The following is a 21755-nucleotide window of genomic DNA, read 5'->3' as shown; positions in this document are numbered from 1 at the left end:
AACTGTGTTAAGTCATTGTGGTTTTGAAACCTATGTATGAACTGTATGTGTCTGACGTCTAAACGTCTGAGTGACGTTTAGGGGGCGTATTAAATTTAAGCCCAGAAGGTATAAAACACCTGCTTATGCTCTGTAAGTTGGCGATCAGCGCTGTCTGCGTACAGTGGCGGTCTTCCCACGCGTGTCATTAAAATCATCGTTTGACTCCACCCGGCCGGACCAGTGTTGTTATTATGAAAGTTGATTACCTCCTCAACCCCTCCTCAATATTTGAACCCAACACTGCTTACACTTGTGTGCTGGCATTAGCATAACAGTGATGTGATTAGTTTCCTTGTGTGGAAATTTAATGTGTTTATGCAGTTTGGAAAGTACAGTGGTCCCTCGCTATAACGCGTTTCACCTTTTATGATCTCGCTGTTTTGCAGATTTGTTTTGGTGCCATTATGCTTTCTTTTTTTTCTTCTTTTTTTAACAGTGCATTGTATTCTGTGTCCTCATTGGCTCTAGACCAGGGATCTTCAACTCCAGGCCTCGAGGGCCGGTGCCCTGCAGGTTTTAGATCTCACCCTGCGTCTACACACCTGAATCAAATGATTAGTTCATTACCAGGCCTCTAGAGAACTACAAGACATGTTGAGGACGTAATTATGCTCATTTGAATCAGCTGAGTTGGATCAAGGACACATCTAAAAACTGCAGGACACCGGCCCTCGAGGCCTGGAGTTGGACACCCCTGCTCTAGACCACTGTCAATCAATCTTGTGCTGTGTCTCCCTTACAGTACAGAATGCGTTCAGCTGGTCAACTTCGAAGAGATTCTTCGCCCAGCTTGCACCACACTGACTCACCCAACTCACAACAAAGTAGTGGCAGAACGTCCTCAGGCTTGAATCTGACACGGAGACAGGAGAACGACGTTAGAATAATACATGGAAATTACTCGAAAAAGCTATATAAACAAAGGAACACTAAGAAGGGTTACACAATAATCCAGGGAAGAAGCACTTCCAGCTGCCGCCTTAAGTACTGAGCTTGAGTGAGCGCTGGTCACAGGTGATTGCTTGCATGTGTGGAAGCCAGGGGCGGGAGTCGACAATGAACTCCACCCCGGTGGTGCGCAGAGCGCAAGAGGGAAGCTAGAAGGGACAACGAAGACAGAAACACTTGTAGCCAAACTGGGCTAGCCGGGTAGACACAGGGACCATGAAACTGAAGTGCTGTACTGTATGTTTGTAAGTTTTCTCTCCAACAAACAACAATGTCGATGAAACGTTTTGCACCACCAAAGTCAACCGAGGGTACCTTTGGTTTCATTCTATAATGCTGAACTTCTTTTTCTACGAAGGTTTGAACTTTGAGAGTTTAAACAAGAGAGAAAAGTGTGAAAATGTTCATGCCTGTCTGAGAAAAGTGTATAAAGTGTGTAGTGAGGGGTTTTGAAGCCTTAAAACATCTGTAATAATTGTAAAAACTAAAGTCGTGGATTCACGGATTTCACCTATTGCGGGTCATTTTTGGAGCATAACTCCCGCGATAAACAAGGGACCACTGTACACTCTTTGGGTCTGCATGATTGAAACAGGACGAGAAAAGCATCTGGGTGGGCCGCCTGCTGCTCACTGACATGCTGATACAGTTCATTCACTGCCTCACTCCTGATGTTGTTATTGGAGCAGAGAGTAATAGAGATATTGGCTTCTCACTAGCTTTGCTTTGAGAGTGACCAACACCAATAAGCAGCATTTCAAAGACATTATATTTGTGCAAATTAATTGTATGTTGTCTGGTCAAATACAGTGGTTGCAAAAGTATTTGGCCCCCTTGAACTTTTCCACATTTTGTCACATTACAGCCACAAACATGAATCAATTTTATTGGAATTCCACGTGAAAGACCAACACAAAGTGGTGAACACGTGAGAAGTGGAACGAAAATCAGACATGATTCCAAAGATTTTTTACAAATAAATAACTGCAAAGTGGGGTGTGCGTAATTACTCAGCCCCCTGAGTCAATACTTTGTAGAACCACCTTTTGCTGCAGTTCCAGCTGCCAGTCTTTTAGGGTCTGTCTCTACCAGCTTTGCACATCTACAGACTAAAATCTTTGCACAGTCTTCTTTGCAAAACAGCTCCAGCTCAGTCAGATTAGATGGACAGCGTTTGTGAACAGCAGTTTTCAGATCTTGCCACAGATTCTCGATTGGATTCAGATCTGGACTTTGACTGGGCCCTTCTAACACATGGATATGTTTTAAACCGTTCCATTGTTGCCCTGGCTTTATGTTTAGGGTCGTTGTCCTGCTGAAAGGTGAACCTCCGCCCCAGTCTCAAGTCTTTTGCAGACTCCAAGAGGTTTTCTTCCAAGATTGCCCTGTATTTGGCTCCATCCATCTTCCCATCAACTCTGATCAGCTTCCTGTCCCTGCTGAAGAGAAGCACCCCCAGAGCATGATGCTGCCACCACCATATTAGACAGTGGGGATGGTGTGTTCAGAGTGATGTGCAGTGTTAGTTTTCCACACATAGCGTTTTGCATTTTGGCCACAAAGTTCCATTTTGGTCTCATCTGACCAGAGCAGCTTCTTCCACATGTTTGCTGTGTCCCCACATGGCTTGTGGCAAACTGCAAACGGGACTTCTTATGGTTTCCTGTTAACAATGGCTTTCTTCTTGCCACTCTTCCATAAAGGCCAACTTTGTGCAGTGCACGACTAATAGTTGTCCTATGGACAGATTCCCCCACCTGAGCTGTAGATCTCTGTAGCTCGTCCAGAGTCACCATGGGCCTCTTGGCTGCATTTCTGATCAGCTCCTTGTTCGGCCTGTGAGTTTAGGTGGACGGCCTTGTCTTGGTAGGTTTACAGTTGTGCCATACTCCTTCCATTTCTGAATGATGGCTTGAACAGTGCTCCGTGGGATGTTCAAGGCTTGAGAAATCTTTTTGTAGCCTAAGCCTGCTTTAAATTTCTCAATAACTTTATCCCTGACCTGACTGGTGTGTTCTTTGGACTTCATGGTGTTGTTGCTCCCAATATTCTCTTAGACAACCTCTGAGGCCGTCACAGAGCAGCTGTATCTGTACTGACATTAGATTACACACAGGTGCTCTCTATTTAGTCATTAGCACTCATCAGGCAACGTCTATGGGCAACTGACTGCACTCAGACCAAAGGGGGCTGAATAATTACGCACACCCCACTTTGCAGTTATTTATTTGTCAAAAATGTTTGGAATCATGTATGATTTTCGTTCCACTTCTCACATGTGCACCACTTTGTGTTGGTCTTTCACGTGGAATTCCAATAAAATTGATTCATGTTTGTGGCTGTAATGTGACAAAATGTGGGAAAGTTCAAGGGGCTTTTGCAAGCCACTGTAAATTGGAAAAATTTCCTCTCTTTGTTGTGATCAGTGTTGGGCCATTACTCAAAAAAAAGTACTGTTACATATTACACACAACACTTTTATTAAAGTAATGCAGTGTGTTTCTTAATTACTCACATTACAGATGATTTTTCTCTTAGTATTTAAGTATGAACACGAAGCCAACTGCACAAAACAAAGATGAAAACCAGCACAAAGACAATTCATTCAAAGTGATCGCATCATTGCACACCTGCCTACCGGTTATATATTTACAACAATCTTTAACAGTTATTACTGCTTCTAAGGGGTGCCTTCTTAGTTTATCTGCCCGAGAGCCGCCGCCAGTCCCCTCTGAAGCCTTCCCCACACCGTAGTCTCAATTCATGCTCAAGCCACCTGACATTATTTACTAGAAATGCTGTCAAACCTAAAATGAAGATGTGGTCCCAGCTAGCGAATCAGTCTTAGTTATGAGCTGGCTTAGAGGCCTATACAGAGCAGCAATGGACACAGTGCATCACCTTGGTACATACTTGATGGTGACTGGCCTCCATTGTTTTAATCCACAGTCCCTTTGAGTTCCTGATAAATGGTATTAACATGCTTTTAGCCGTGTACAGTGGACAAGCACTCCACTATCTGTGTTAGGGACATTCGGTCATAGGGGGTTTCTGAGGATGGTCTGCATGATCTTGGAGTCCCAAACAACATCAGATTTGAATTGATGGTTGCACCAAATGATATACACCAGAGTAACATATGGTTAGATAATATAGGGTTAGGGTATAGGTAAATGACACATCGCCCAATTACCATCCCAGGCTGAAAAGAAGAACACGACTGTGTCACTGCTTACTCACAGCATGCTTGAGCTCGCCCTCAGCCTCCCCCACAGCCCAGACATGTCCCAGGGTAAGCAGGCTCTTTCATTGCTGCTTGGAGCTTTAATTTCTCTTATAATGGATTCCTTGGTTTTTCTCTCAGTTTAGTCTTTGTCCCTTGTGTCTACTCTAACCTCCCTATGTTAAGTGTTCCTGTTATGTTACTTTCTGTTTTATTTTGTGCTTATCTTGTGTTCCAGTTGTATCGCTTCTTTGTGTATAGTGATGTATATAACTAACTTCTTTTTGTTATCTCATCTTATTTAAGTCTCCATTTGAGGATACAACCCTGCATTCAGCTGTTATACCTCCATGCTGTGGAGGAGAAGGGTCTGGCTGCAGCCAGCTGCTCTTGTTGTGGAGAGCCATTTTGGTGTCCTCCATCATCTGGATTGCTCTTACCTGTGTTAGCCAGTCTTATTGTACTGCCTGGCATTCCTGCAATGCTTTATTCAGGAGGTAGAGGAAGTCATCTACTAATCAGGAGGTTGGAGATTCAATCCCTGGCTGCTCCAGTCTCCGGGTTGCATGCCCAAGTATACTTAGGTATGTTCATTGAAGTATGACTCTGGAGCACTTTGCTTTCTTTCACTTTGAAGATGAATCTAATTCAGGAGTCGGATAAATCGGGTGAAATATATATAAATATAAAGGTGAAATATAAAGTAGTGAAAAACAGTCAATGAAACCCTGGACCCCAGAGGGTCAATGCACATATTTGTAATTCATCCATTCATTCTGTACTATATAAACAAATTTAGAAGTGCTCAATAAAGCATTACATGTAAAGACCACAAAGGACCTAACAAAGAGGTTTACACTTTAGCTCATTTATTTGTTAAACATATTTACCTTAATCAAAAGTCCAAACAAAACAGGGGATAAAAAGTTACAGTTATTTGATACACCAGAGGTCACTAACAGGCGGACCGCGGTCCGGATCCAGACCCACACGCCGTCCCATATGGACCTGCAGCCAAAACACAAGGTTATGGTCTAAGAGCTGAGGGGAGCTTTTAAAGCTGAAATTGATGAATGTGTACGTAAATGATCCCTATTTATTCATAATTGGACATATGGATTTAAAATAGCTTTACTCGTGGTCAGATTTATAATAATGGCAGGATATAAAAATAACAGTGAAAGTCTTCATTCAGTTTCATCCCCAAAAATCAAAGTAAGTCCCAAAGAATGAATGAAGTAGATGTTTTTGTATGAAGAATTTAGTCAAACTGCTGATCACCGGCCTGTGCTGAGAGCGAATTGGAGACATTTGCTCCCAGCAAACTTCTGAGCAGGCAAGCTTGCTCAACAGCTATCAGTAGACACACCCACTGTTCTTTCACTCCCTTCAACAATAACACAGTCATATTCTTCACCAGGACACAGTGCACAGCTCCTGTCGTGCAGACAGTCTCACGAGTACAACTCTGAACCCTCTTCTACTACCTGACCACACAGACACAGGGTAAGTAATAATATCAGCCCTAATTAGTTTGTTTCAAATCTAAGCAACTTGTTAAGTTTCAGATTGTTTAAACAAAACAAAAGTAGAACCTGGAATTTAGGTGATATGTTATTGGGCTTAAAACCTTTTAAATGTAGTCTGTTGTTGTGTTTTCAGAAACAAACAAACGATATGTCTGCATTAGATGTGATAAAGTTGTTATCTCCCAGTCGTTATTCATTCAACTAACTATAATTACACTAAAGCTATTCCAGAGTCCCTTCTTGAAACCTGATTTCTAATAAAACCCTCAAACAGAGAAAAGTATAAACAACAAACCATTTCTGCTTTATTTAAGAAAACTGTTCTCTCAAACAAAGTGTACCCTGTTTTTTTTTCTTCCTTTCATCCTGGAACATGCAGCAGCCCATCTTTACAACAACTGTGACAGCAGCAGCATTCCAGCAGTCTGCCTCTGTTCAGACATGTCGCTGTACAGTTTTGGACTGGAGCCGCTGTCCTGCCATACCTGGAACAAAGATAGGACCCGTAGGTGAAATACCAGAAAAAATAATCATGCTCCATTTCCATTTATAGAGTAGCTCACACATAAATGCACATATATGGATTGCGTTAATGTGGTTCAGAGAAACACTGGCAATCTTATTATCAGTACAGGAAATTGACTCAGAGAGCTTTAATGCATACATGTATGTATACACCTGGAGGTGATCTGGGCCTTTGAATAACATTGCACTTCACTACCTTTTTTAAATGTTATATAGAAAGCACTTAGGTGTAGAAGAAATTGCTTGTATGAATGGGTGTGAACAGGTGAATGAGGCATGTTATACAACCATCAAGTACCTGCAGAGGGTCAGGCAAGTATATGTATGTATACATATATATACATATATATACATATATATATATATATATATATATATATATATATAGATATATATATATAGATATGACATATATCTATAGATATGACATATATCTATATAGATATGACATATATATATGACAATGTACATGTATGTATGTGAAGCAAGAGAGAGGAATTTATATATAATTTATATCTCTCTTAGTTTCTTACATAAATGCCTTTCTGTGGTTCATATTTCTTCATTATTGTTTGACTACTGAAACAAAGTGATGACATATTTGCTTCCAGAGATTGCTGTGAGTCCTAACAACAATGCGGTGAACATCTATGAAAAAAATGGCAAAGACTGGGTCAAGATCCATGAGCTGACTGAGCACAGCGGACGAATCACAGGTACCATATCTGTAATGGAAAGATTTAATCTGTTAAAATCCATTATGATTTTCAAAAGGTTCCCATTTTCAAAGTAATAAAGAGGCTGGCTCAGAAGTACATCAGTTAATTATTAATGCCTAACCCCTCGTGTGCCTAAGCATTTCCTTTGCTCAATTATTTCAAGGTTAGCAAACAAAAGTGGAAAAGTCTGCCTATTGAAATTAGATAATTTTTAAAATATCTTCTTATAAAATGATCATCCTTGATAGCCTTTCATAAATATTTGATATGTGCTAATATTTCTATCCCTTTTTTGTGTTTTTAGTTAATGAGTTTTATTTTTGTTATTTTTATTCCATAATGTTGTTTTTTTTTTCCAAATAAAAAAGATGTTCATTGTGTTAGCTTTAACCCTCTGGGCTCTATCCTGGCTATTTGTTCACTTTTCTTTTTTCAACCATTTTCGTTCTGTTAATGCAAATGGAATGAAAATTCAAATTCAAATTTTATTTGTCACACACACACAACCATACACAGTATGACATGGGGGTGAAATGCTTGTAGCTGTGCAATGCCCGACCATTAAATGACAGAAAAAAAGTTTTACAGTATTTACAATTTACAGGTTACTACAAAATTTACAAATTAACTTAGAAATTTACAGTAAGAAATGTGCAAATAGCAGAAAGAGATTATAAAGATTATAAATTATAGGAATTATAGCATTATAGGAAACGAGTGGTGGTGCGTGTGGTGATGTGATGTGTGAGAGAGTCCAGTCCTACACCTGGTTCAGGGCCTGAATAGCCTGGGGGAAGAAGCTCCTCCTCATTCTCTCTGTTTTGGCCTTAAGGGAGCGGAAGCGCTTCCCAGACCTCAACAGTGAGAAGAGTCCATTGTTGGGATGGGAGAGGTCCATCATAATCTTCCTAGCTTTGGACTTGCACCGCTTGGTGTAGATGGACAGCAGGTCAGGGAGCTCTGATTGAATGATGCGTTCGGCTGAGCGCACCACTCTTTGCAGATCTCGTCTGTCCTGCTTGGTGCTGTTCCCAAACCAGGTGCAGATGTTTGCCGTCAGGACGCTCTCGATGGTGCAGGAGTAGAAGTTCTTGAGCAAAGGTCTATATTTTTTTAATTTTCAACATCAGCTCCTTAATAATGTCAATAATATTCACTATACACCAAATTGTTCGTCTTGACTCTATCATGGCCATTTTTGGCCAATTGAAACCCATTATAACCACCTTTTTTGATTCCTTGTTATTGGCAGTACTAAATCATGCAATTTAGGTAAATTTTCTTTCATTCTAAACTCAACACATGAAAATTGTAGTTTTTAATGTTTTTTACCAAATTACATCATTCACCCATTTTTGGCCAAACAAGCGATTTCATGTAATATTCCTCGTTTCTAGTAGCGGCCTTTGATGGGTTACCACACTCCAATGGACCAAAATAATGAAACAATTTTGACATAGGTTTGATCTTAAGGATCTAATAGTTTGTGTTTGTGCATGACATTGCAGCACAAACATGTATTTGCAAGATAGACTGGAATAAATAATGACGCATCAAACATTACATGGGCTGCAGTGAATTTCTGTGGATGCAGGTTGTTGAGCTTTGAGGTTCCCAGTCAAACTTAGCTTTGAAACACATGTTAAAAGCACTTTTACTCTTGTATTTTTCAAAAAGACACCATACCCAAATATTAACTCTAGAAACAAAAACAAAAACAAAAAAACCCAATCAGAGGATATTTTGCAGAGTTCAAACCTGCAGCTGCAGCACAAACAACAACAAACACTGTTTGTAAACGTGTCCTGGAGTTTATGCAGGTGCAGACGTTGCTACTGCTGTAAGTAAACCTAACAGCTTCCAGATCATTTATTCTGGCAATATGGCAAGAAGGTCATCACTGCTTCAAGCACTGTCTGTATGATCTGGTCAGAGAGCAAGGACAGCAGCAGTCCTCTGCCCTTGAAGAAAAGACATCTGCCCAAAATGAAGAAACTTCCTCTCCAGAAGATGAGGGGACAATCTCCAAAGAGGCTGACTGCATCACCATTGATGAAGAGTACTAGCCAGTGCCTGAGTCCTCTTTTTTGGGGGAGGATTGGGGTTGGGGGGCATGGAGGTGGAGGCCGAGCAGCTGATGGAAAAGAACATAGAAGCATTTTCTGAGCCCGAGGAGCCGGTGACTGAGTGGATCCCTCATGAAAGGAAAACCATGTGGGTCCCACCACTGAAGAGAGACTGCTCTACAATCCAGTACCCACTGGTATCAAACCAGGAGTCACCCTGTGTGCAGTTTCCTGCATTAGCAGCCTGAGATCTACTTTTGACTTTTTTATAACAAAGGAGATCTTTTAGCTGCTGTGCACCCTGACAAACCTGCACAGCAGGCGAAGGTGTGAGGATTGGAGGATTATAGATGAAGTGGCGATGTGAGCCTAAACCAGAATAAAGCAATACATAGCATGTTGGATGACAACACTGGAAGTTCTCAGGAAGTAAAAAAGGCATGGGGTTCAGACTCCAACTGACGGAGGAGCTCCAAGGACAACGTCTTTCCTTTGGGCACCTTGGCAGAGGAACTCCTCAGATGAAAACTGGCACAGGGGAAACAACCCAGAACTTTCTCCCCAGCTCCTCCAGTTGCAACAGAGGAAGATTTTGTTGTCTGTCTTTGGCTTCACCAAAACTACCACGGCGATATCCCACATGCCAAAGCAATGGAGGAATGTGCTTCTTTCTTTAAGCACATTTTCTAAGTGCTTTCTAACTAACATTCACACACATTCATACTCCGATGGATGCATCAGAGAGCAATTTGGGGTTAGTATCTTGCCCAAGGATATTTGTCATGCAGTCTAGGGGAAGCCAGGAATCGAACCACCAACCTTCCAATCAGTAGATCTGCTCTACTGACCTGAGCTACAGCCACCAACAGCTCTAGCGAAGTGTCTTTCACCTAGCAGAGTGGACAAACAAACTGGTGTTTAAAGGGATAAATTTAAAAAGTAATAAATATTTTATATTTATGAAAAGAACTGAAGTTAGTTAAAACCTTTATGCAGAAAAAATGGCAAAAAACCCCATAAAAATAATACAAATCACAGACCTAATCTGTTGGTGGTCACTTTTGGCCACTAACAAGCTGAAAGTGTGGTGATTTTGAACAAACCCAGAGAGTTAATTATGGGGTTACAGGTTTAATAATCTCCCATGTTGTACACGCACAAATGTTCGGGTGCTGTGAAGTGTATTATTATAATTAGGTCATGTACTTGTCACGTGTGTAAGTTAGAAGAGAACCCCTTCTAAAACGGCAAGAGCAGCAGGGGATGATCACGGGAACAGAAAGAAATGTAAAATCTGGTAAAATATATACTTTATTTACAGCATAAAATGTATCCGGAAAGAATCATTCGATCAATCAATTTTCCTGTAGACTCCCGGTGGAGCACAGGTCCTCAACATCACCACGCCAACGGACTCTGTTCTGGGCTGTTCTCTTCAGCTGGGTCCACGTCATTCCGGCGGCCTTCACTTCGCTCTCGACAGATCTTCTCCATGTCTGTTTGGGTCTCCCCACTTTCCTTTTTCCTTGTGGGTTCCAGTCCAGTGCTTGCCTTGTGACATTGTTGGATGGTTTTTGGAGTGTGTGGCCTATCCAGCCTGATTTTCTCCTCTTGATGTCTTGACCAACCGGGTTCTGGCTGGTTCTCTTCCACAGGTCTGTGTTCGAGATCTTCTCAGGCCATTTGATGTTAAGGATGTGTCGCAAGCACTTGTTGATGAAAATCTGTCTTGCTGGTAATGGTGTTGGTCACCTGCCACGTCTTGGACCCATACAGGAGGACTGCTTTCATATTGGTGTTGAAGATGCGGACCTTGCTGCGCTGGGATAGGGGTTTGGAGTTCCAGATGGGTTGCAGGGAGTTGAATGCAAGCCTTGCTTTGTTGATCCGGCTCCCAATGTCTTCATCTGCGTGGCCATCTCTGTTGACTATGCTTCCTAGGTAGACGAAGAGGTTGGTTTCCACCAAGTAGCTGCAGTGGATGTTCTTGTCGGTTGTTCAGCTGCATCACCTCTGTTTTTCTGACGTTGATCTTCAGGCAGGTCTTTTCTGCCTCCTCAGCGAGCCGGGTAAGCTTGGACTGTGCATGTTGCTGCTTGTGAGACAGAAGGCTGATGCCGTCTGCAAAATCCAGGTCCTCCAGCTGTTTGGTGAAGGTCCACTGGATACCGGTGTTGCTCTGTGGTTCTTCTCATGATCCAGTCCATGATGACCAGGAAGATTGCTGACAGCATGCAGCCTTGCCTCATTGCAGTTTTCACTGCGAAGGGGTTGGTCAGTTTTCCATTGTTCAAATCAATTCAATTCAATTTTCTACAATTCAATTTTATTTATATAGCGCCAAATCACACCAAAAGTTGAATCAAGGCGCTTCATAGATACAGAGAAAAACGCAACAATCATATGACCCCTATGAGCAAGCACTTTGGCGACAGTGGGAAGGAAAAACTCCCTTTTAACAAGAAGAAACCTCTGGCAGAACAAGGCTCAGGGAGGGGCGGAGCCATCTGCTGTGATTGGTTGGGGTGAGAGAAGGAAGACAGGATAAAGACATGCTGTGGAAGAGAGACAGAGATTAATAACAGATATGATTCAATGCAGAGAGGTCTGTTAACACATAGTGAGTGAGAAAGGTGACTGGAAAGGAAAAACTCAATGCATCATGGGAATCCCCCGGCAGCCTACGTCTATTGCAGCATAACTAAGGGAGGATTCAGGGTCACCTGGTCCAGCCCTAACTATATGCTTTAGGCATATAGTTAGGGCACTTGCTCCTGTTCATATATCTTCACTAGGAGAGGATGTAGCATCTCCCCTGCTGCTGCCGCGTCTGTCTTGAGAGCTTCTGGAGGGATGCCATCAGGCCCTGTGTCGGGAACTGTTTGCGGTGGTGGTGGATTCAGGATCTCTTCAAAATATTCCACCTATCTTTTCTGACAAGGTCCGGGTGATCTCACACACTCTCTTCATGTTGTTCTGCTTGGCTGCCGTTTCTGCCTCTTCTGTCATACTGTGCACAAATTGTCCTTTGTCCCGTCTAGCACTCTTCTTCACTTCTCGGTTCACCTCCCAATATTGTGCTCTGAGGTCTGTTTTCTCTTGTTGATCCTGACATCTGTTAATTTTCTGCCTCACCTTCTTCCTCTTCCCTACCTTCTCCCATGTCTCTTTTGTCATCCACTCTTTCTGCTCCCTCTCCTTCTTCCCCAGGACTTTGGTGCAAACGGCCTTCCAGGTCTTCTGTATTTCTGTCCAGGAGTTCTCTATTGTCTCTTTGACCAGATCCCCAAGGGCCTCAAACCTGTTCCTGACTTCACAGTTGAACTCTTTTGCTTGCTTGTCGTCTTTCAAAAACTGTATGTTGAATTTCAATTCAATTCAATTCAATTCAATTCAATTCAATTCAATTCAATTTTATTTATATTATGTATATATAATTTGTGGGGTGGTCTTCCTGAAGAGTTGCATAAGGATCTCAATTTGGTCTTCAGTGTTGCCACTAGCGACTGATGGTCTGAGGCTGCATCAGCACCGCGCCTTGCTCTGACGTCCAGCATACTTCGTCTCCACTTACGGTCGATGGTGAAGTGGTCGATCTGGTTGTCAGTTTTCCCATTTGGTGAAGTCGGAGTGGTCTTGTGGATCTTCCTGTGTGGGTAGATGGTGCCACCCATGACTAGGTCATTAAAGGAACAGAAGTCAGTGAACAGCTCTCCATTCTCGTTGCAGGTGCCTATGCCGTGTCTACCCATGATGAGTTCTCTGTCTGTGTTGTCGCCTCCCACCTTGGCATTCAAGTCACCCATGACGATGCACCCACTAACGCGCTGCATTAGTGGATGCATAACATTGGATGATAGTGGGTTCAACTGCCCTTGGAGACTTGCCAGCGAGCTGGCTTCCCGATGGCTTTCACTGGCACGCGTCATGTGCCGCACTGAAGAGGAGTCTACCTGTCCAGGCAGTTGTTGGGATGTATTTGTTGTTGCAGTTTCTGTAGCATGACTTTTTTTTTTTTTAAGAGGATGGGGTTGCTAGACCCACGCCCAACCCTCCTTCTTTCTCATCCTGGACTTGACACCAGGCAATGGCGGAGTTGGAAAGAATCATGTAGGTCTGACACGTTGAATTGCTAAGATGTCAGAAAGGGGGATTGTTTGGGCCATGAACCAAGGCCAGTGGACTAAAGAAGATCTATAAGACCTATAAGACCTCTAATAAGTCCATAAGAAGGGTTTATAGACCAATGAAACAAAATCTAATTGACTGCAGATGAATTACACCAAAAGTATGTGCTTCATGATATGAATGATATGATTTATATTTTATATTAGAGCTTTAAATGGAGTTGACTGCAAAGGTATAATTTGTGTTTTTAAATAAATCAAAAAATCCTTATGAAAGTAATTGGATAAATTGTAATGCACATTTTAAAGCTCTTATCCAGTCATGGTATGTTAGTTTCATGTGTTTGCAACAGATGTAGCACCTTTTGGGAGGTTTAAATGTCTGTATTTTGGCCAAGTATAACTGACTGTCAGTGGCTAGCTAAGTTCAAGTATCCAGTACCTCTGCTAGACCATAAATTCCAATACATGAATACCATTACAGACGGCGTCACTGACTATATAAATATCTGCAAGTATACCATCATATCAAGCAATGACCTGAAGGCGTACTGAATGATAAGACGAGGGTCATTAGGTCAGGGAACAAAGGGGAGTTGCAAAAAATGAAGGTGGAGTATTAAGGGAGGAGTAAGGAGATGGAGTCCAGGGAGCTGGTGAGGAGGTCTGTGAAGCGATCAGTCAGAAATCACCTCCTTCTGAATGTCAGCAACATAAAAGAGATGGTAAAGAGAGGGGAAAAGAATGTGACTAGGCCCATTAGAATCATAGGTGAGGAGGTGGACAGCTACAGGTACCTGAGGTACAGCTACAGGTACCTGAGGTACAGCTACAGGTACCTGAGGTACAGCTACAGGTACCTGACGTACAGCTACAGGTACCTGACGTACAGCTACAGGTACCTGAGGTACAGCTACAGGTACCTGAGGTACAGCTACAGGTACCTGAGGTACACCTCATTTTATTTTCTCAGGAAGCTCAGATCCTTTAATGCGTGCAGCAACATCTTGGAGGTCTTTTAGCAGTCTGTCACAAATGCCATTTACTTTTCTGATCAATTCACAATGCTGGAACCATCACTGGCCAGAATCATTTTAGTCAGTGATGGACAAACTGCTTCCTATCATGTACAGCCCATCTCACCTGATCCATTCCACACTACTGACATAGTAGAGAGCCGTCTTCCTCAGACTTACTGAACTCCTCTGCCATAAAGAATGCTTCAGGAAATTATTTCTACCATTATCTATAAATCGATTCAATAAATCTGTTTTGTGTGTGATGGGTGAGGATACCTATCAACTATAAGATTTCATGCACATATTTCTGTGTTATACCTTCTTGCAGCTGTTTCTCAGATATATAGTGTCCATATCTGTTGTCCATAGGCATAGACTGGGCCCCGCAGTCTAATCGCATAGTGACATGTGCCTCCGACCGCAATGCCTATGTGTGGACCCTGAAGGATGGTGTCTGGAAACCTACCTTAGTCTTGGTACGCATCAACCGTGCAGCCACATGTGTGAAGTGGTCCCCACTGGAGAACAAGTTTGCCCTGGGCAGTGGAGCCCGTCTTATCTCTATCTGCTACTTCGAGCAGGAAAATGACTGGTGAGCAATATAAGATCTCATTTAAAAGACTCGTGTTTGGTACATAAGACGTGATGATGTTGATTTTTTGTTAGTATTATAGGAATGGTTCTAACATTCCTCCTCCACTTTAGGTGGCTGAGTAAGCATATCAAGAAGTCAATTTGCTCTACAGTGCTGAGTCTGGACTGGCATCCCAACAACATTCTCCTGGCTGCAGGGTCTGCAGACCTTCACTGCAGGTGAAACTACAACGAAACCTGTGGTCGATCTTTGCATGATGAAGACACACAATAACTGCATCTTTCTCACATATTTGCACTTCTTATTTCAGTATAAATTTGTTTTAGACAAATCTTCAAGCCACACTGTTGCACTGGATTTTGCTCCTTGATTAACACGAACTAATACAGTGGAATTTATTTTGACTTAATCACACTTACAGTCTTCTGTTGCCCTCATTATGAGGGTTAGGATTTACTTTGTGTAAATCCTAAGGGGTGGCTAAAGCTCAGGAGGTAGTGCACGTCATCTGCCAATCGGAAGGTTGGTGGGTCAGTTCCTGGCTCCCCCAGTCTGCATGCCAAATATCCTTGGGCAAGATACTAACCCCCATGCAACCGTTGGAGTATGAATGTGCATGAGTATGAGAGGTAGGGATGGGTACCGGTATCCGGTGCCATGATGGCACCAGTTCTGACATAAACGGTAGTAACCAGACCGAAAAGCAGCGCACATTTCGGCGCTTTATTTCGGTGCTTTTTTTCCTGAGATGTCACACACTTTGAATTCTAGCCAATCATTTTATGTTTCCGAGGATAGTAGGCGGGTCCAGGTACGTACGTTCTTTTAGAGCAGAGCTACAGATTAAAAATGCCCAAGGCGAAGCAGTCAAAAGTCTGGCTGTACTTCACAGCAAAATATGCAAACTCAGCAGCCTGCAACAAGTGCTTTAAGCTGATACTGTGATACTGTCAAAGGAGGTAACACCTCAAATCTGATGAAACACCTGGTGACATATAGCGTTTTGTTAAAAGCAGAGAAATGCGCCGTATTTGATAGCTTGCGGCGAAACCTCACATTGAGCACATCTACTGCGGGTGTGGTGCCTGTTATCGACCCGGAGTTAGCAACATCCCCCAAAAACCCGAAGAGGAGAGTCCTGGCCCCTAGCCCTGCCAGTGTAGCAGAAATGATGAGGATGATGATGGCAGCAGCAGCTGTTCTTCTCTGCGTGAGTAGCTTAATGTTGTTCGTGTGTAATTTACGTTGAGTAGGCTAACCACGTTATTACATTAATGCATGTAAGGTGAACTAGCAAACACCATCATAGCTACATGCGGCTGTCTTCTTGTTTGATGGCAGATACTCCCTTCACCCTGGACAAAAAGGCTAAAATGACCAAAGAAAAAGTGGAAAACAGTTAAACATGAGAGGTTTTTGGACAAAGTTTGTGTTTTTTCCATTATTGAAGCACTGCTTCCAGCCAAGAGTGATACCAGCTATATGCCCTATAGCTGCAGAAAAGGCTAACATTGTTATCTTTTTACAAAAAAAACAGCTAAACATGAGAGGTTTTTGGACCAAATTTGTGTTCTCCATTCTTTAAGCACCGGTTTGAGCACCGTTTAAGCACCGGCACCGTTTCAAAAGTACCGGTTTGGCACCGGTATCGGATAAAACCTAAACCATACCCATCCCTAATGAGAGGCATAGAGTACTTGTGTGAATGGGTGAGTATGGGTGAATGCGACGTGTTGTGTAGAGTGCTTTGAGTACTCCAGGACAGTAGAAAAGCGCTATATAAGAATCAGTCCATTTACCATTTACACAAAGTTCGACTAAGTCTAGAGTTAGCAGGTGTTGGGAATTTCAGGTTAAAGCCATGATCAGGATAAAGAAGACACATTACTTTCATAGGAAAGTGTTCCAAATCATCTCTGGCAGTGCCAGTTTGACTGTTGTTTGGTGTCATTCATTGGACTGGATCATTGAAGTCTGAATTACCATACATAGCCACAACAGCCTGTTACCTCCTCCTAATGCTGGTCACTGGCTTGGTCACACACTGCTGTGGATCGCCGTCCCATTCTTCAACCAGCATTTGTCACTCTTGAGCAAACATCACATCCAAACTGATCCCGCAAATGTTCAATGTGGTTGTGGTCAGGACTGCAGGTAGGCCAATCGACCCACTCTCCTCCCAAGTTCTGGAGGTTTCTGGTAAACTGCGCTCTGTGGGGACGAGCACTGTCATCTTGGAGAATAGAGTTTGGTCCCGGACTGTGGAGATATGGGATTGCCTGGTTGCACAACCTCATCTCGATATCTCTCAGCATTGAAACTGCCTCCAGTGAGGAGAAGCCTCGCCACCACCATCGCACCGCCTCAACCAAAATCTCTGGCTGGTGAAGAAATCAGCTCAGTGTTCTTTGCGTCTTCACACTACCCAACAATCCATCTGCTGTAGGCAGAATATGGACTCATCGCTAATGTTCCTTCACATGTTCAAGTCCAGTGCATGTGTTGCCAGCACCACCGCAACTGGTCCTGACAGTGAAGGGCAGCCATAGCAGACCTCCTGGCTCGTCTGGCTGACAGGGTGAGGAAATGGTCTTCTTGTCGTGTCATCTTCTTGGCATGCCCACTTCACAGCCTATCTTCCTGCATTATATGGAGCTTGACCATCAGTTTATAGATGGTACTAGGGCTCACGCGAAATAATGTTGCAGCTCGGTTTTGCAGAACACCAACATTTGCCTGATCAGTCAAACATGGCATACTTGGATGAGAAGCAAACTGACTGTTGTAGCCGGTGTTGCTAGTCGGGTGTCGATTAATCACCTTATTGTCACCAGAAGCTCAAAACAAAAGTCAGTAGCAGAATAAGTTTTCAACGGCACAGCCCAAATACTCAACTCTGCTGCATAATTCACACATTCTCCTTAAACATGTAGCACCATTTAAGGAGAAATAAACAACTGCCATCAAGCATCAATCTGCTTTTTGTGCTAAGTTTAATTTTATACTATATTTGCTTTAACCTAATATTGTTTTGTGTAAAAATGTTTAAATAATAAAAGCAAAAAGTCAGATATGTCAAGCATGAAAGGCAACCACAAGGTTTTATGTTATAAAATAATGTCAGTACACTTGAACCACAGATGTCTTATTCATTTTGGTTATGGGCCATGCAGGCTTTATGGGAATGAAGAAGTAGACAAAACACACCGATTCACTATTTAAGAACTACCGAAGAGATATTTGTGTTTCCCAGGATTTTCTCAACCTACATCAAGGAAATTGAGGAAAAGCCCGGGCCCACTGCCTGGGGGGCCAAGATGCCTTTTGGGGAGATGATGCTGGAGCATAAAGACTGTGGTGGGTGGGTACACAGTGTTTCTTTCTCTCCCAGTGGAGACCAGTTGGCCTGGGTGGCCCACAACAGCAGCATCAGTGTCGCTGATGCCACACAGGGGAAGGAGTAAGTATTGCTTCCAAACCACTTACTTCATTAATATGAGGAGTATTATTTTATTCACTTAAACATATAGCCATTACTGTAAACCTTTCCTTGTATATAGGAGTGCCACAGGTGCATGACCTTATATCATTTCACCTGTTTGTCTGTTAGGGTAATCCAGCTGACCAGTGACAGCCTGCCACTGCTGAGCGTCCTCTATATCAGCCCTACTGAGATTGTTGCTGCGGTAACTATGCCCCGCTCCATGTGTTTGTCTGTGTATATCAAAATTATTCAACTGTGTAAAGATGTAAAATCTCCATATTATCAATAGATTAAATGACTCTGAGTAATGTGAAAGGCATGTTCAAGACAGAAAGACAAAACTGAAGCCTTGATAAATAAAAGAAAAAATTATACTAAATTGTGTCTGACCTTTGCTGCTCCATGGCCATTAGTCACACAATATCACATTGAAAAACAGAATATCCAAAATGATCAGATATTCTTTTGTGCTTTTTCTGCACCCAGGGACATGACTGTTGCCCCTACCAGTACACGTATAAGGGTCCACGCTCTCTGGAGTTTGTGAAGAAGCTTGATATCCCAAAGCAGACTTCCAAAGGGAATATGTCAGCAATGCAACACTTTCGCAACCTGGACAAAAAGGCCACTGACGAGGAAACCAGTGACCTGGAAGCACTTCATCAAAACAGCATCACGTGAGGAATACTGCTTTTTAATTTGAAAAGGCACAATAACCTTTGCTGAGGAGGTTCTGTTCTTAAACAACTGAGTGAAGGAAGCATGTTTTAAATATTTTATACTATTTGTCATCCTACAGCTCTCACCACTTTATTTTCTGCCAACATTTCCAAAGCTGAGTGTTTCTTCTTCACTCACTATGTGTTGATAGACCTCTCTCTGTTTAATCATTAATTATTATTAATCTCTGGCTCCCAAACCAATCACAGCAGATGGCCCCGCCCCTCCCTGAGCCTGGTTCTGCTGGAGGTTTCTTCCTGTTAAAAGGGAGTTTTTCCTTCCCACTGTCGCCAAAGTGCTGCTCATAGGGGGGCATATGATTGTTGTGGTTTCTCTATATTATTTACAAAGTAAAGTGTGCTGAGGTGACCGTTGTTGTGATTTTGTGCTATGTAAATACAATTCAAGTGAACTGACAAATTAAAATGGAAACTGATTTTAAAACCATCATTTATGTAATACCTGTTCATCTCACTTTGCTCACAGAAGAGCATCTGTTAGTACGTGTCAGACATTTTCTCTGTCCAAATATTTTCACCTTTGTTGTCATTTCCTTTCTTAGCTGTTACTTTGTGCTCTGCAGGCAGCTGCGTATTGTATCACTGGGCAAAGCCAAAGTTGTGCAGTACAGCAGCGTGGGTCTGGATGGAGCTATGGTGATCTGGGATTTTAAGGTACTGTCTTCAGTAAAAATACAAAAAGATGAAGTGGATGTAGTAATTATTTTTGAAACAATCTTTTTTGAATCGCTCTGATGATGAGAAACTGAGCAAGCTCAGCTTACTGAAGTCGGGCTTCTCGATAAAGTAAAAGTAGGATGCACACATTTAGTGCAAATTTACCAATGTTTCTTAAATATCTCACATTACAGGCTCAGACCAGTTTTCTGATTTCAGATCTCCAAAACACTCAAAGTGATTTGTCGCTGCACTTGAATGTAAATTTGAATTGTTAAATTTGTTACTAAGAGTTATATAAACCTTAGAAGGCTGGAAAATATGAATTTCATGCCTGAGAGTATTAATGGAGATCCACACTGATAATACACTCAGGTGTATTGTATCTCTGTGCTCAGTGTTAGCCATCAGCTATAATGGAACAAGAAACACATAATTTGATGATCCTTGTGTGTCATTCAGATCTTAAAGGCTCATATGTTCTAATATGCTTTTGTTTTTGCTCTCTTTTGCAGCCCTGACTCCACATTTGTTCTTGAGCTGAGTCAGAGATCAAACACATCCTTGGTTCATTCATTCATCTGTGTTTTCCAGTAACTGGGAAATGCTGTTAGCACATGTGATTTGTGATATTTGACAAAAAACTAATTGTTTACTAAAATAAATGGGTAATGTATTGCCTGTTGTGGATCCACTGTGCTTTACATAACTTACTCTGTCAGTACATATGGAGGCCAGTGTAGCTAATCCTGTGTTACGGCTGGTTTACTTGACTTTAGGGTTTTAGACCTGCAGTCGTGTATTTGGCGCAAACTGGACTTTAAATTCAGACCCAGCACACCAGAAGTTTAAAAGCTTTATTTACAGACTAAGGCTACATTCACACTGCAGGCGAAAGCGCATCAAATCCGATTTTTCTGACCCTATGTGACCCATATCCAATCATGGTGTGACAGTGTGAACGACACAAATATATATATATTCAAATCCGATCTGGGTCACTTTTGTATGTGGTACTGAATCCGATACATATCTGATGTTTTAGAAAGCTACTGCTGTTTGATGGTCATGTCGCATTAAATCCATCTTTTACGTCACTGACACAAGACAGATGCTAATTATCAGCGCTGGAGAAGCGCCCGATAAGACATCACGAACGCTTCCTGGCCATCCGGTGAAACTGTTGGGAAGACAACGTTGGAGAAACGTTAACATTTTATTTGTACATAATCTGCAGATTCTGACAGAAATCTGCAGCTATCCTTTGAAGCACCGCTCCTCTAAAACAGCAATAAGGATCATTATTAGGTTATTTACATTATTATGTAAATAACAAAATAACTTAAAGCAAAATTGGGAAACGTAAAGTCCGAAGTCTTTATATTAAGACCATCAGTCAAACAATACTGTTGCTCTGGGTCTAAACAGAACGCATTGTGTGTGAGGTCTTCTTTTGCGCATGCGGCCGCTTTGAGCGTTCACACTAGAGCGCGTTTGCTGTCACATTTTATTTGTAGTGTGAACGAGCAGACAAAAAAATCGGATTTGATCAAAAAATCGGAATTGAGCATTAAGACCTGCAGAGTGAACGTAGCCTAAATGTAACTTACTGAGAACAAACAGGAGACTGGTATGGCAAAACTGACTGTGGGAACTAAAGCAGAAGCTCATTTGAGTGAGGAGAAACAATGGTAGCTGGGACTGGGAAAAGTGTGGAAGACTTGCTAAACTGTTTTGGGTACATCTGGTTATCTCACTCGAGGGAGTTCCAGAACAGAAACTTTGGAGGGATCTGAGGAAAGCACACAGGTTTCCAGACAGGGAGAGTGAACATGCTGTTGACTTATAGGTAATACGGTTATTAAGGCCCCATAATACTGGCTGGACTCTCGTTGCATGGGACCATCAAGCTTGCTGTGTTGTGGGTGTCTCACACCAATGTTGACATCACATCATGTGTCGCGTGATTAGAAAATTACCTTCACTCTAGTTGGATACCTTCAAGTAGGGATGTTCTGGTGACTAATTTCTAACCATGGAAAAGAATGAGACTAAATGACAGGTCTATGGTAAATGGCCTG

General features: G+C 42.3%; 1 protein-coding gene across 1 annotated transcript; it reads left to right on the top strand.

Annotated features, from left to right (window-relative positions):
* Window positions 1-5603: 5603 nt before the first annotated feature.
* Window positions 5604-20351, top strand: zgc:86896 (actin-related protein 2/3 complex subunit 1A-A). The gene is made up of 10 exons (XM_006807854.3): window positions 5604-5719; window positions 6122-6247; window positions 6879-6983; window positions 14568-14790; window positions 14904-15011; window positions 18047-18253; window positions 18404-18479; window positions 18764-18954; window positions 19581-19671; window positions 20190-20351. Exons 2-10 carry the CDS (start codon window positions 6184-6186, stop codon window positions 20193-20195), a joined length of 1071 nt encoding a protein of 356 aa, XP_006807917.2. The 5' UTR covers window positions 5604-5719; window positions 6122-6183; the 3' UTR covers window positions 20196-20351.
* Window positions 20352-21755: the final 1404 nt, after the last annotated feature.

This window comes from Neolamprologus brichardi, unplaced genomic scaffold (assembly GCF_056152115.1).
Source record: "Neolamprologus brichardi isolate AB-2024 unplaced genomic scaffold, ASM5615211v1 NODE_ptg000031l+_length_7269946_cov_1, whole genome shotgun sequence".
Classification (NCBI taxonomy): Eukaryota; Metazoa; Chordata; class Actinopteri; order Cichliformes; family Cichlidae; genus Neolamprologus; species Neolamprologus brichardi.
Note: the sequence above shows the minus strand (reverse complement) of the source record. Positions and strands in the feature narration are given on the sequence as shown.

Bases quoted from the DNA above. Each gene is read 5' to 3' on its own strand.
- zgc:86896 (XM_006807854.3), top strand. From the start codon at position 6,184: ATGTCGCTGTACAGTTTTGGACTGGAGCCGCTGTCCTGCCATACCTGG. The intron at 15,012-18,046 runs GTGAAACTACAA...TGTGTTTCCCAG, and splicing joins TCTGCAGACCTTCACTGCAG to GATTTTCTCAACCTACATCA. The intron at 18,480-18,763 runs GTAACTATGCCC...TTCTGCACCCAG, and splicing joins CTACTGAGATTGTTGCTGCG to GGACATGACTGTTGCCCCTA.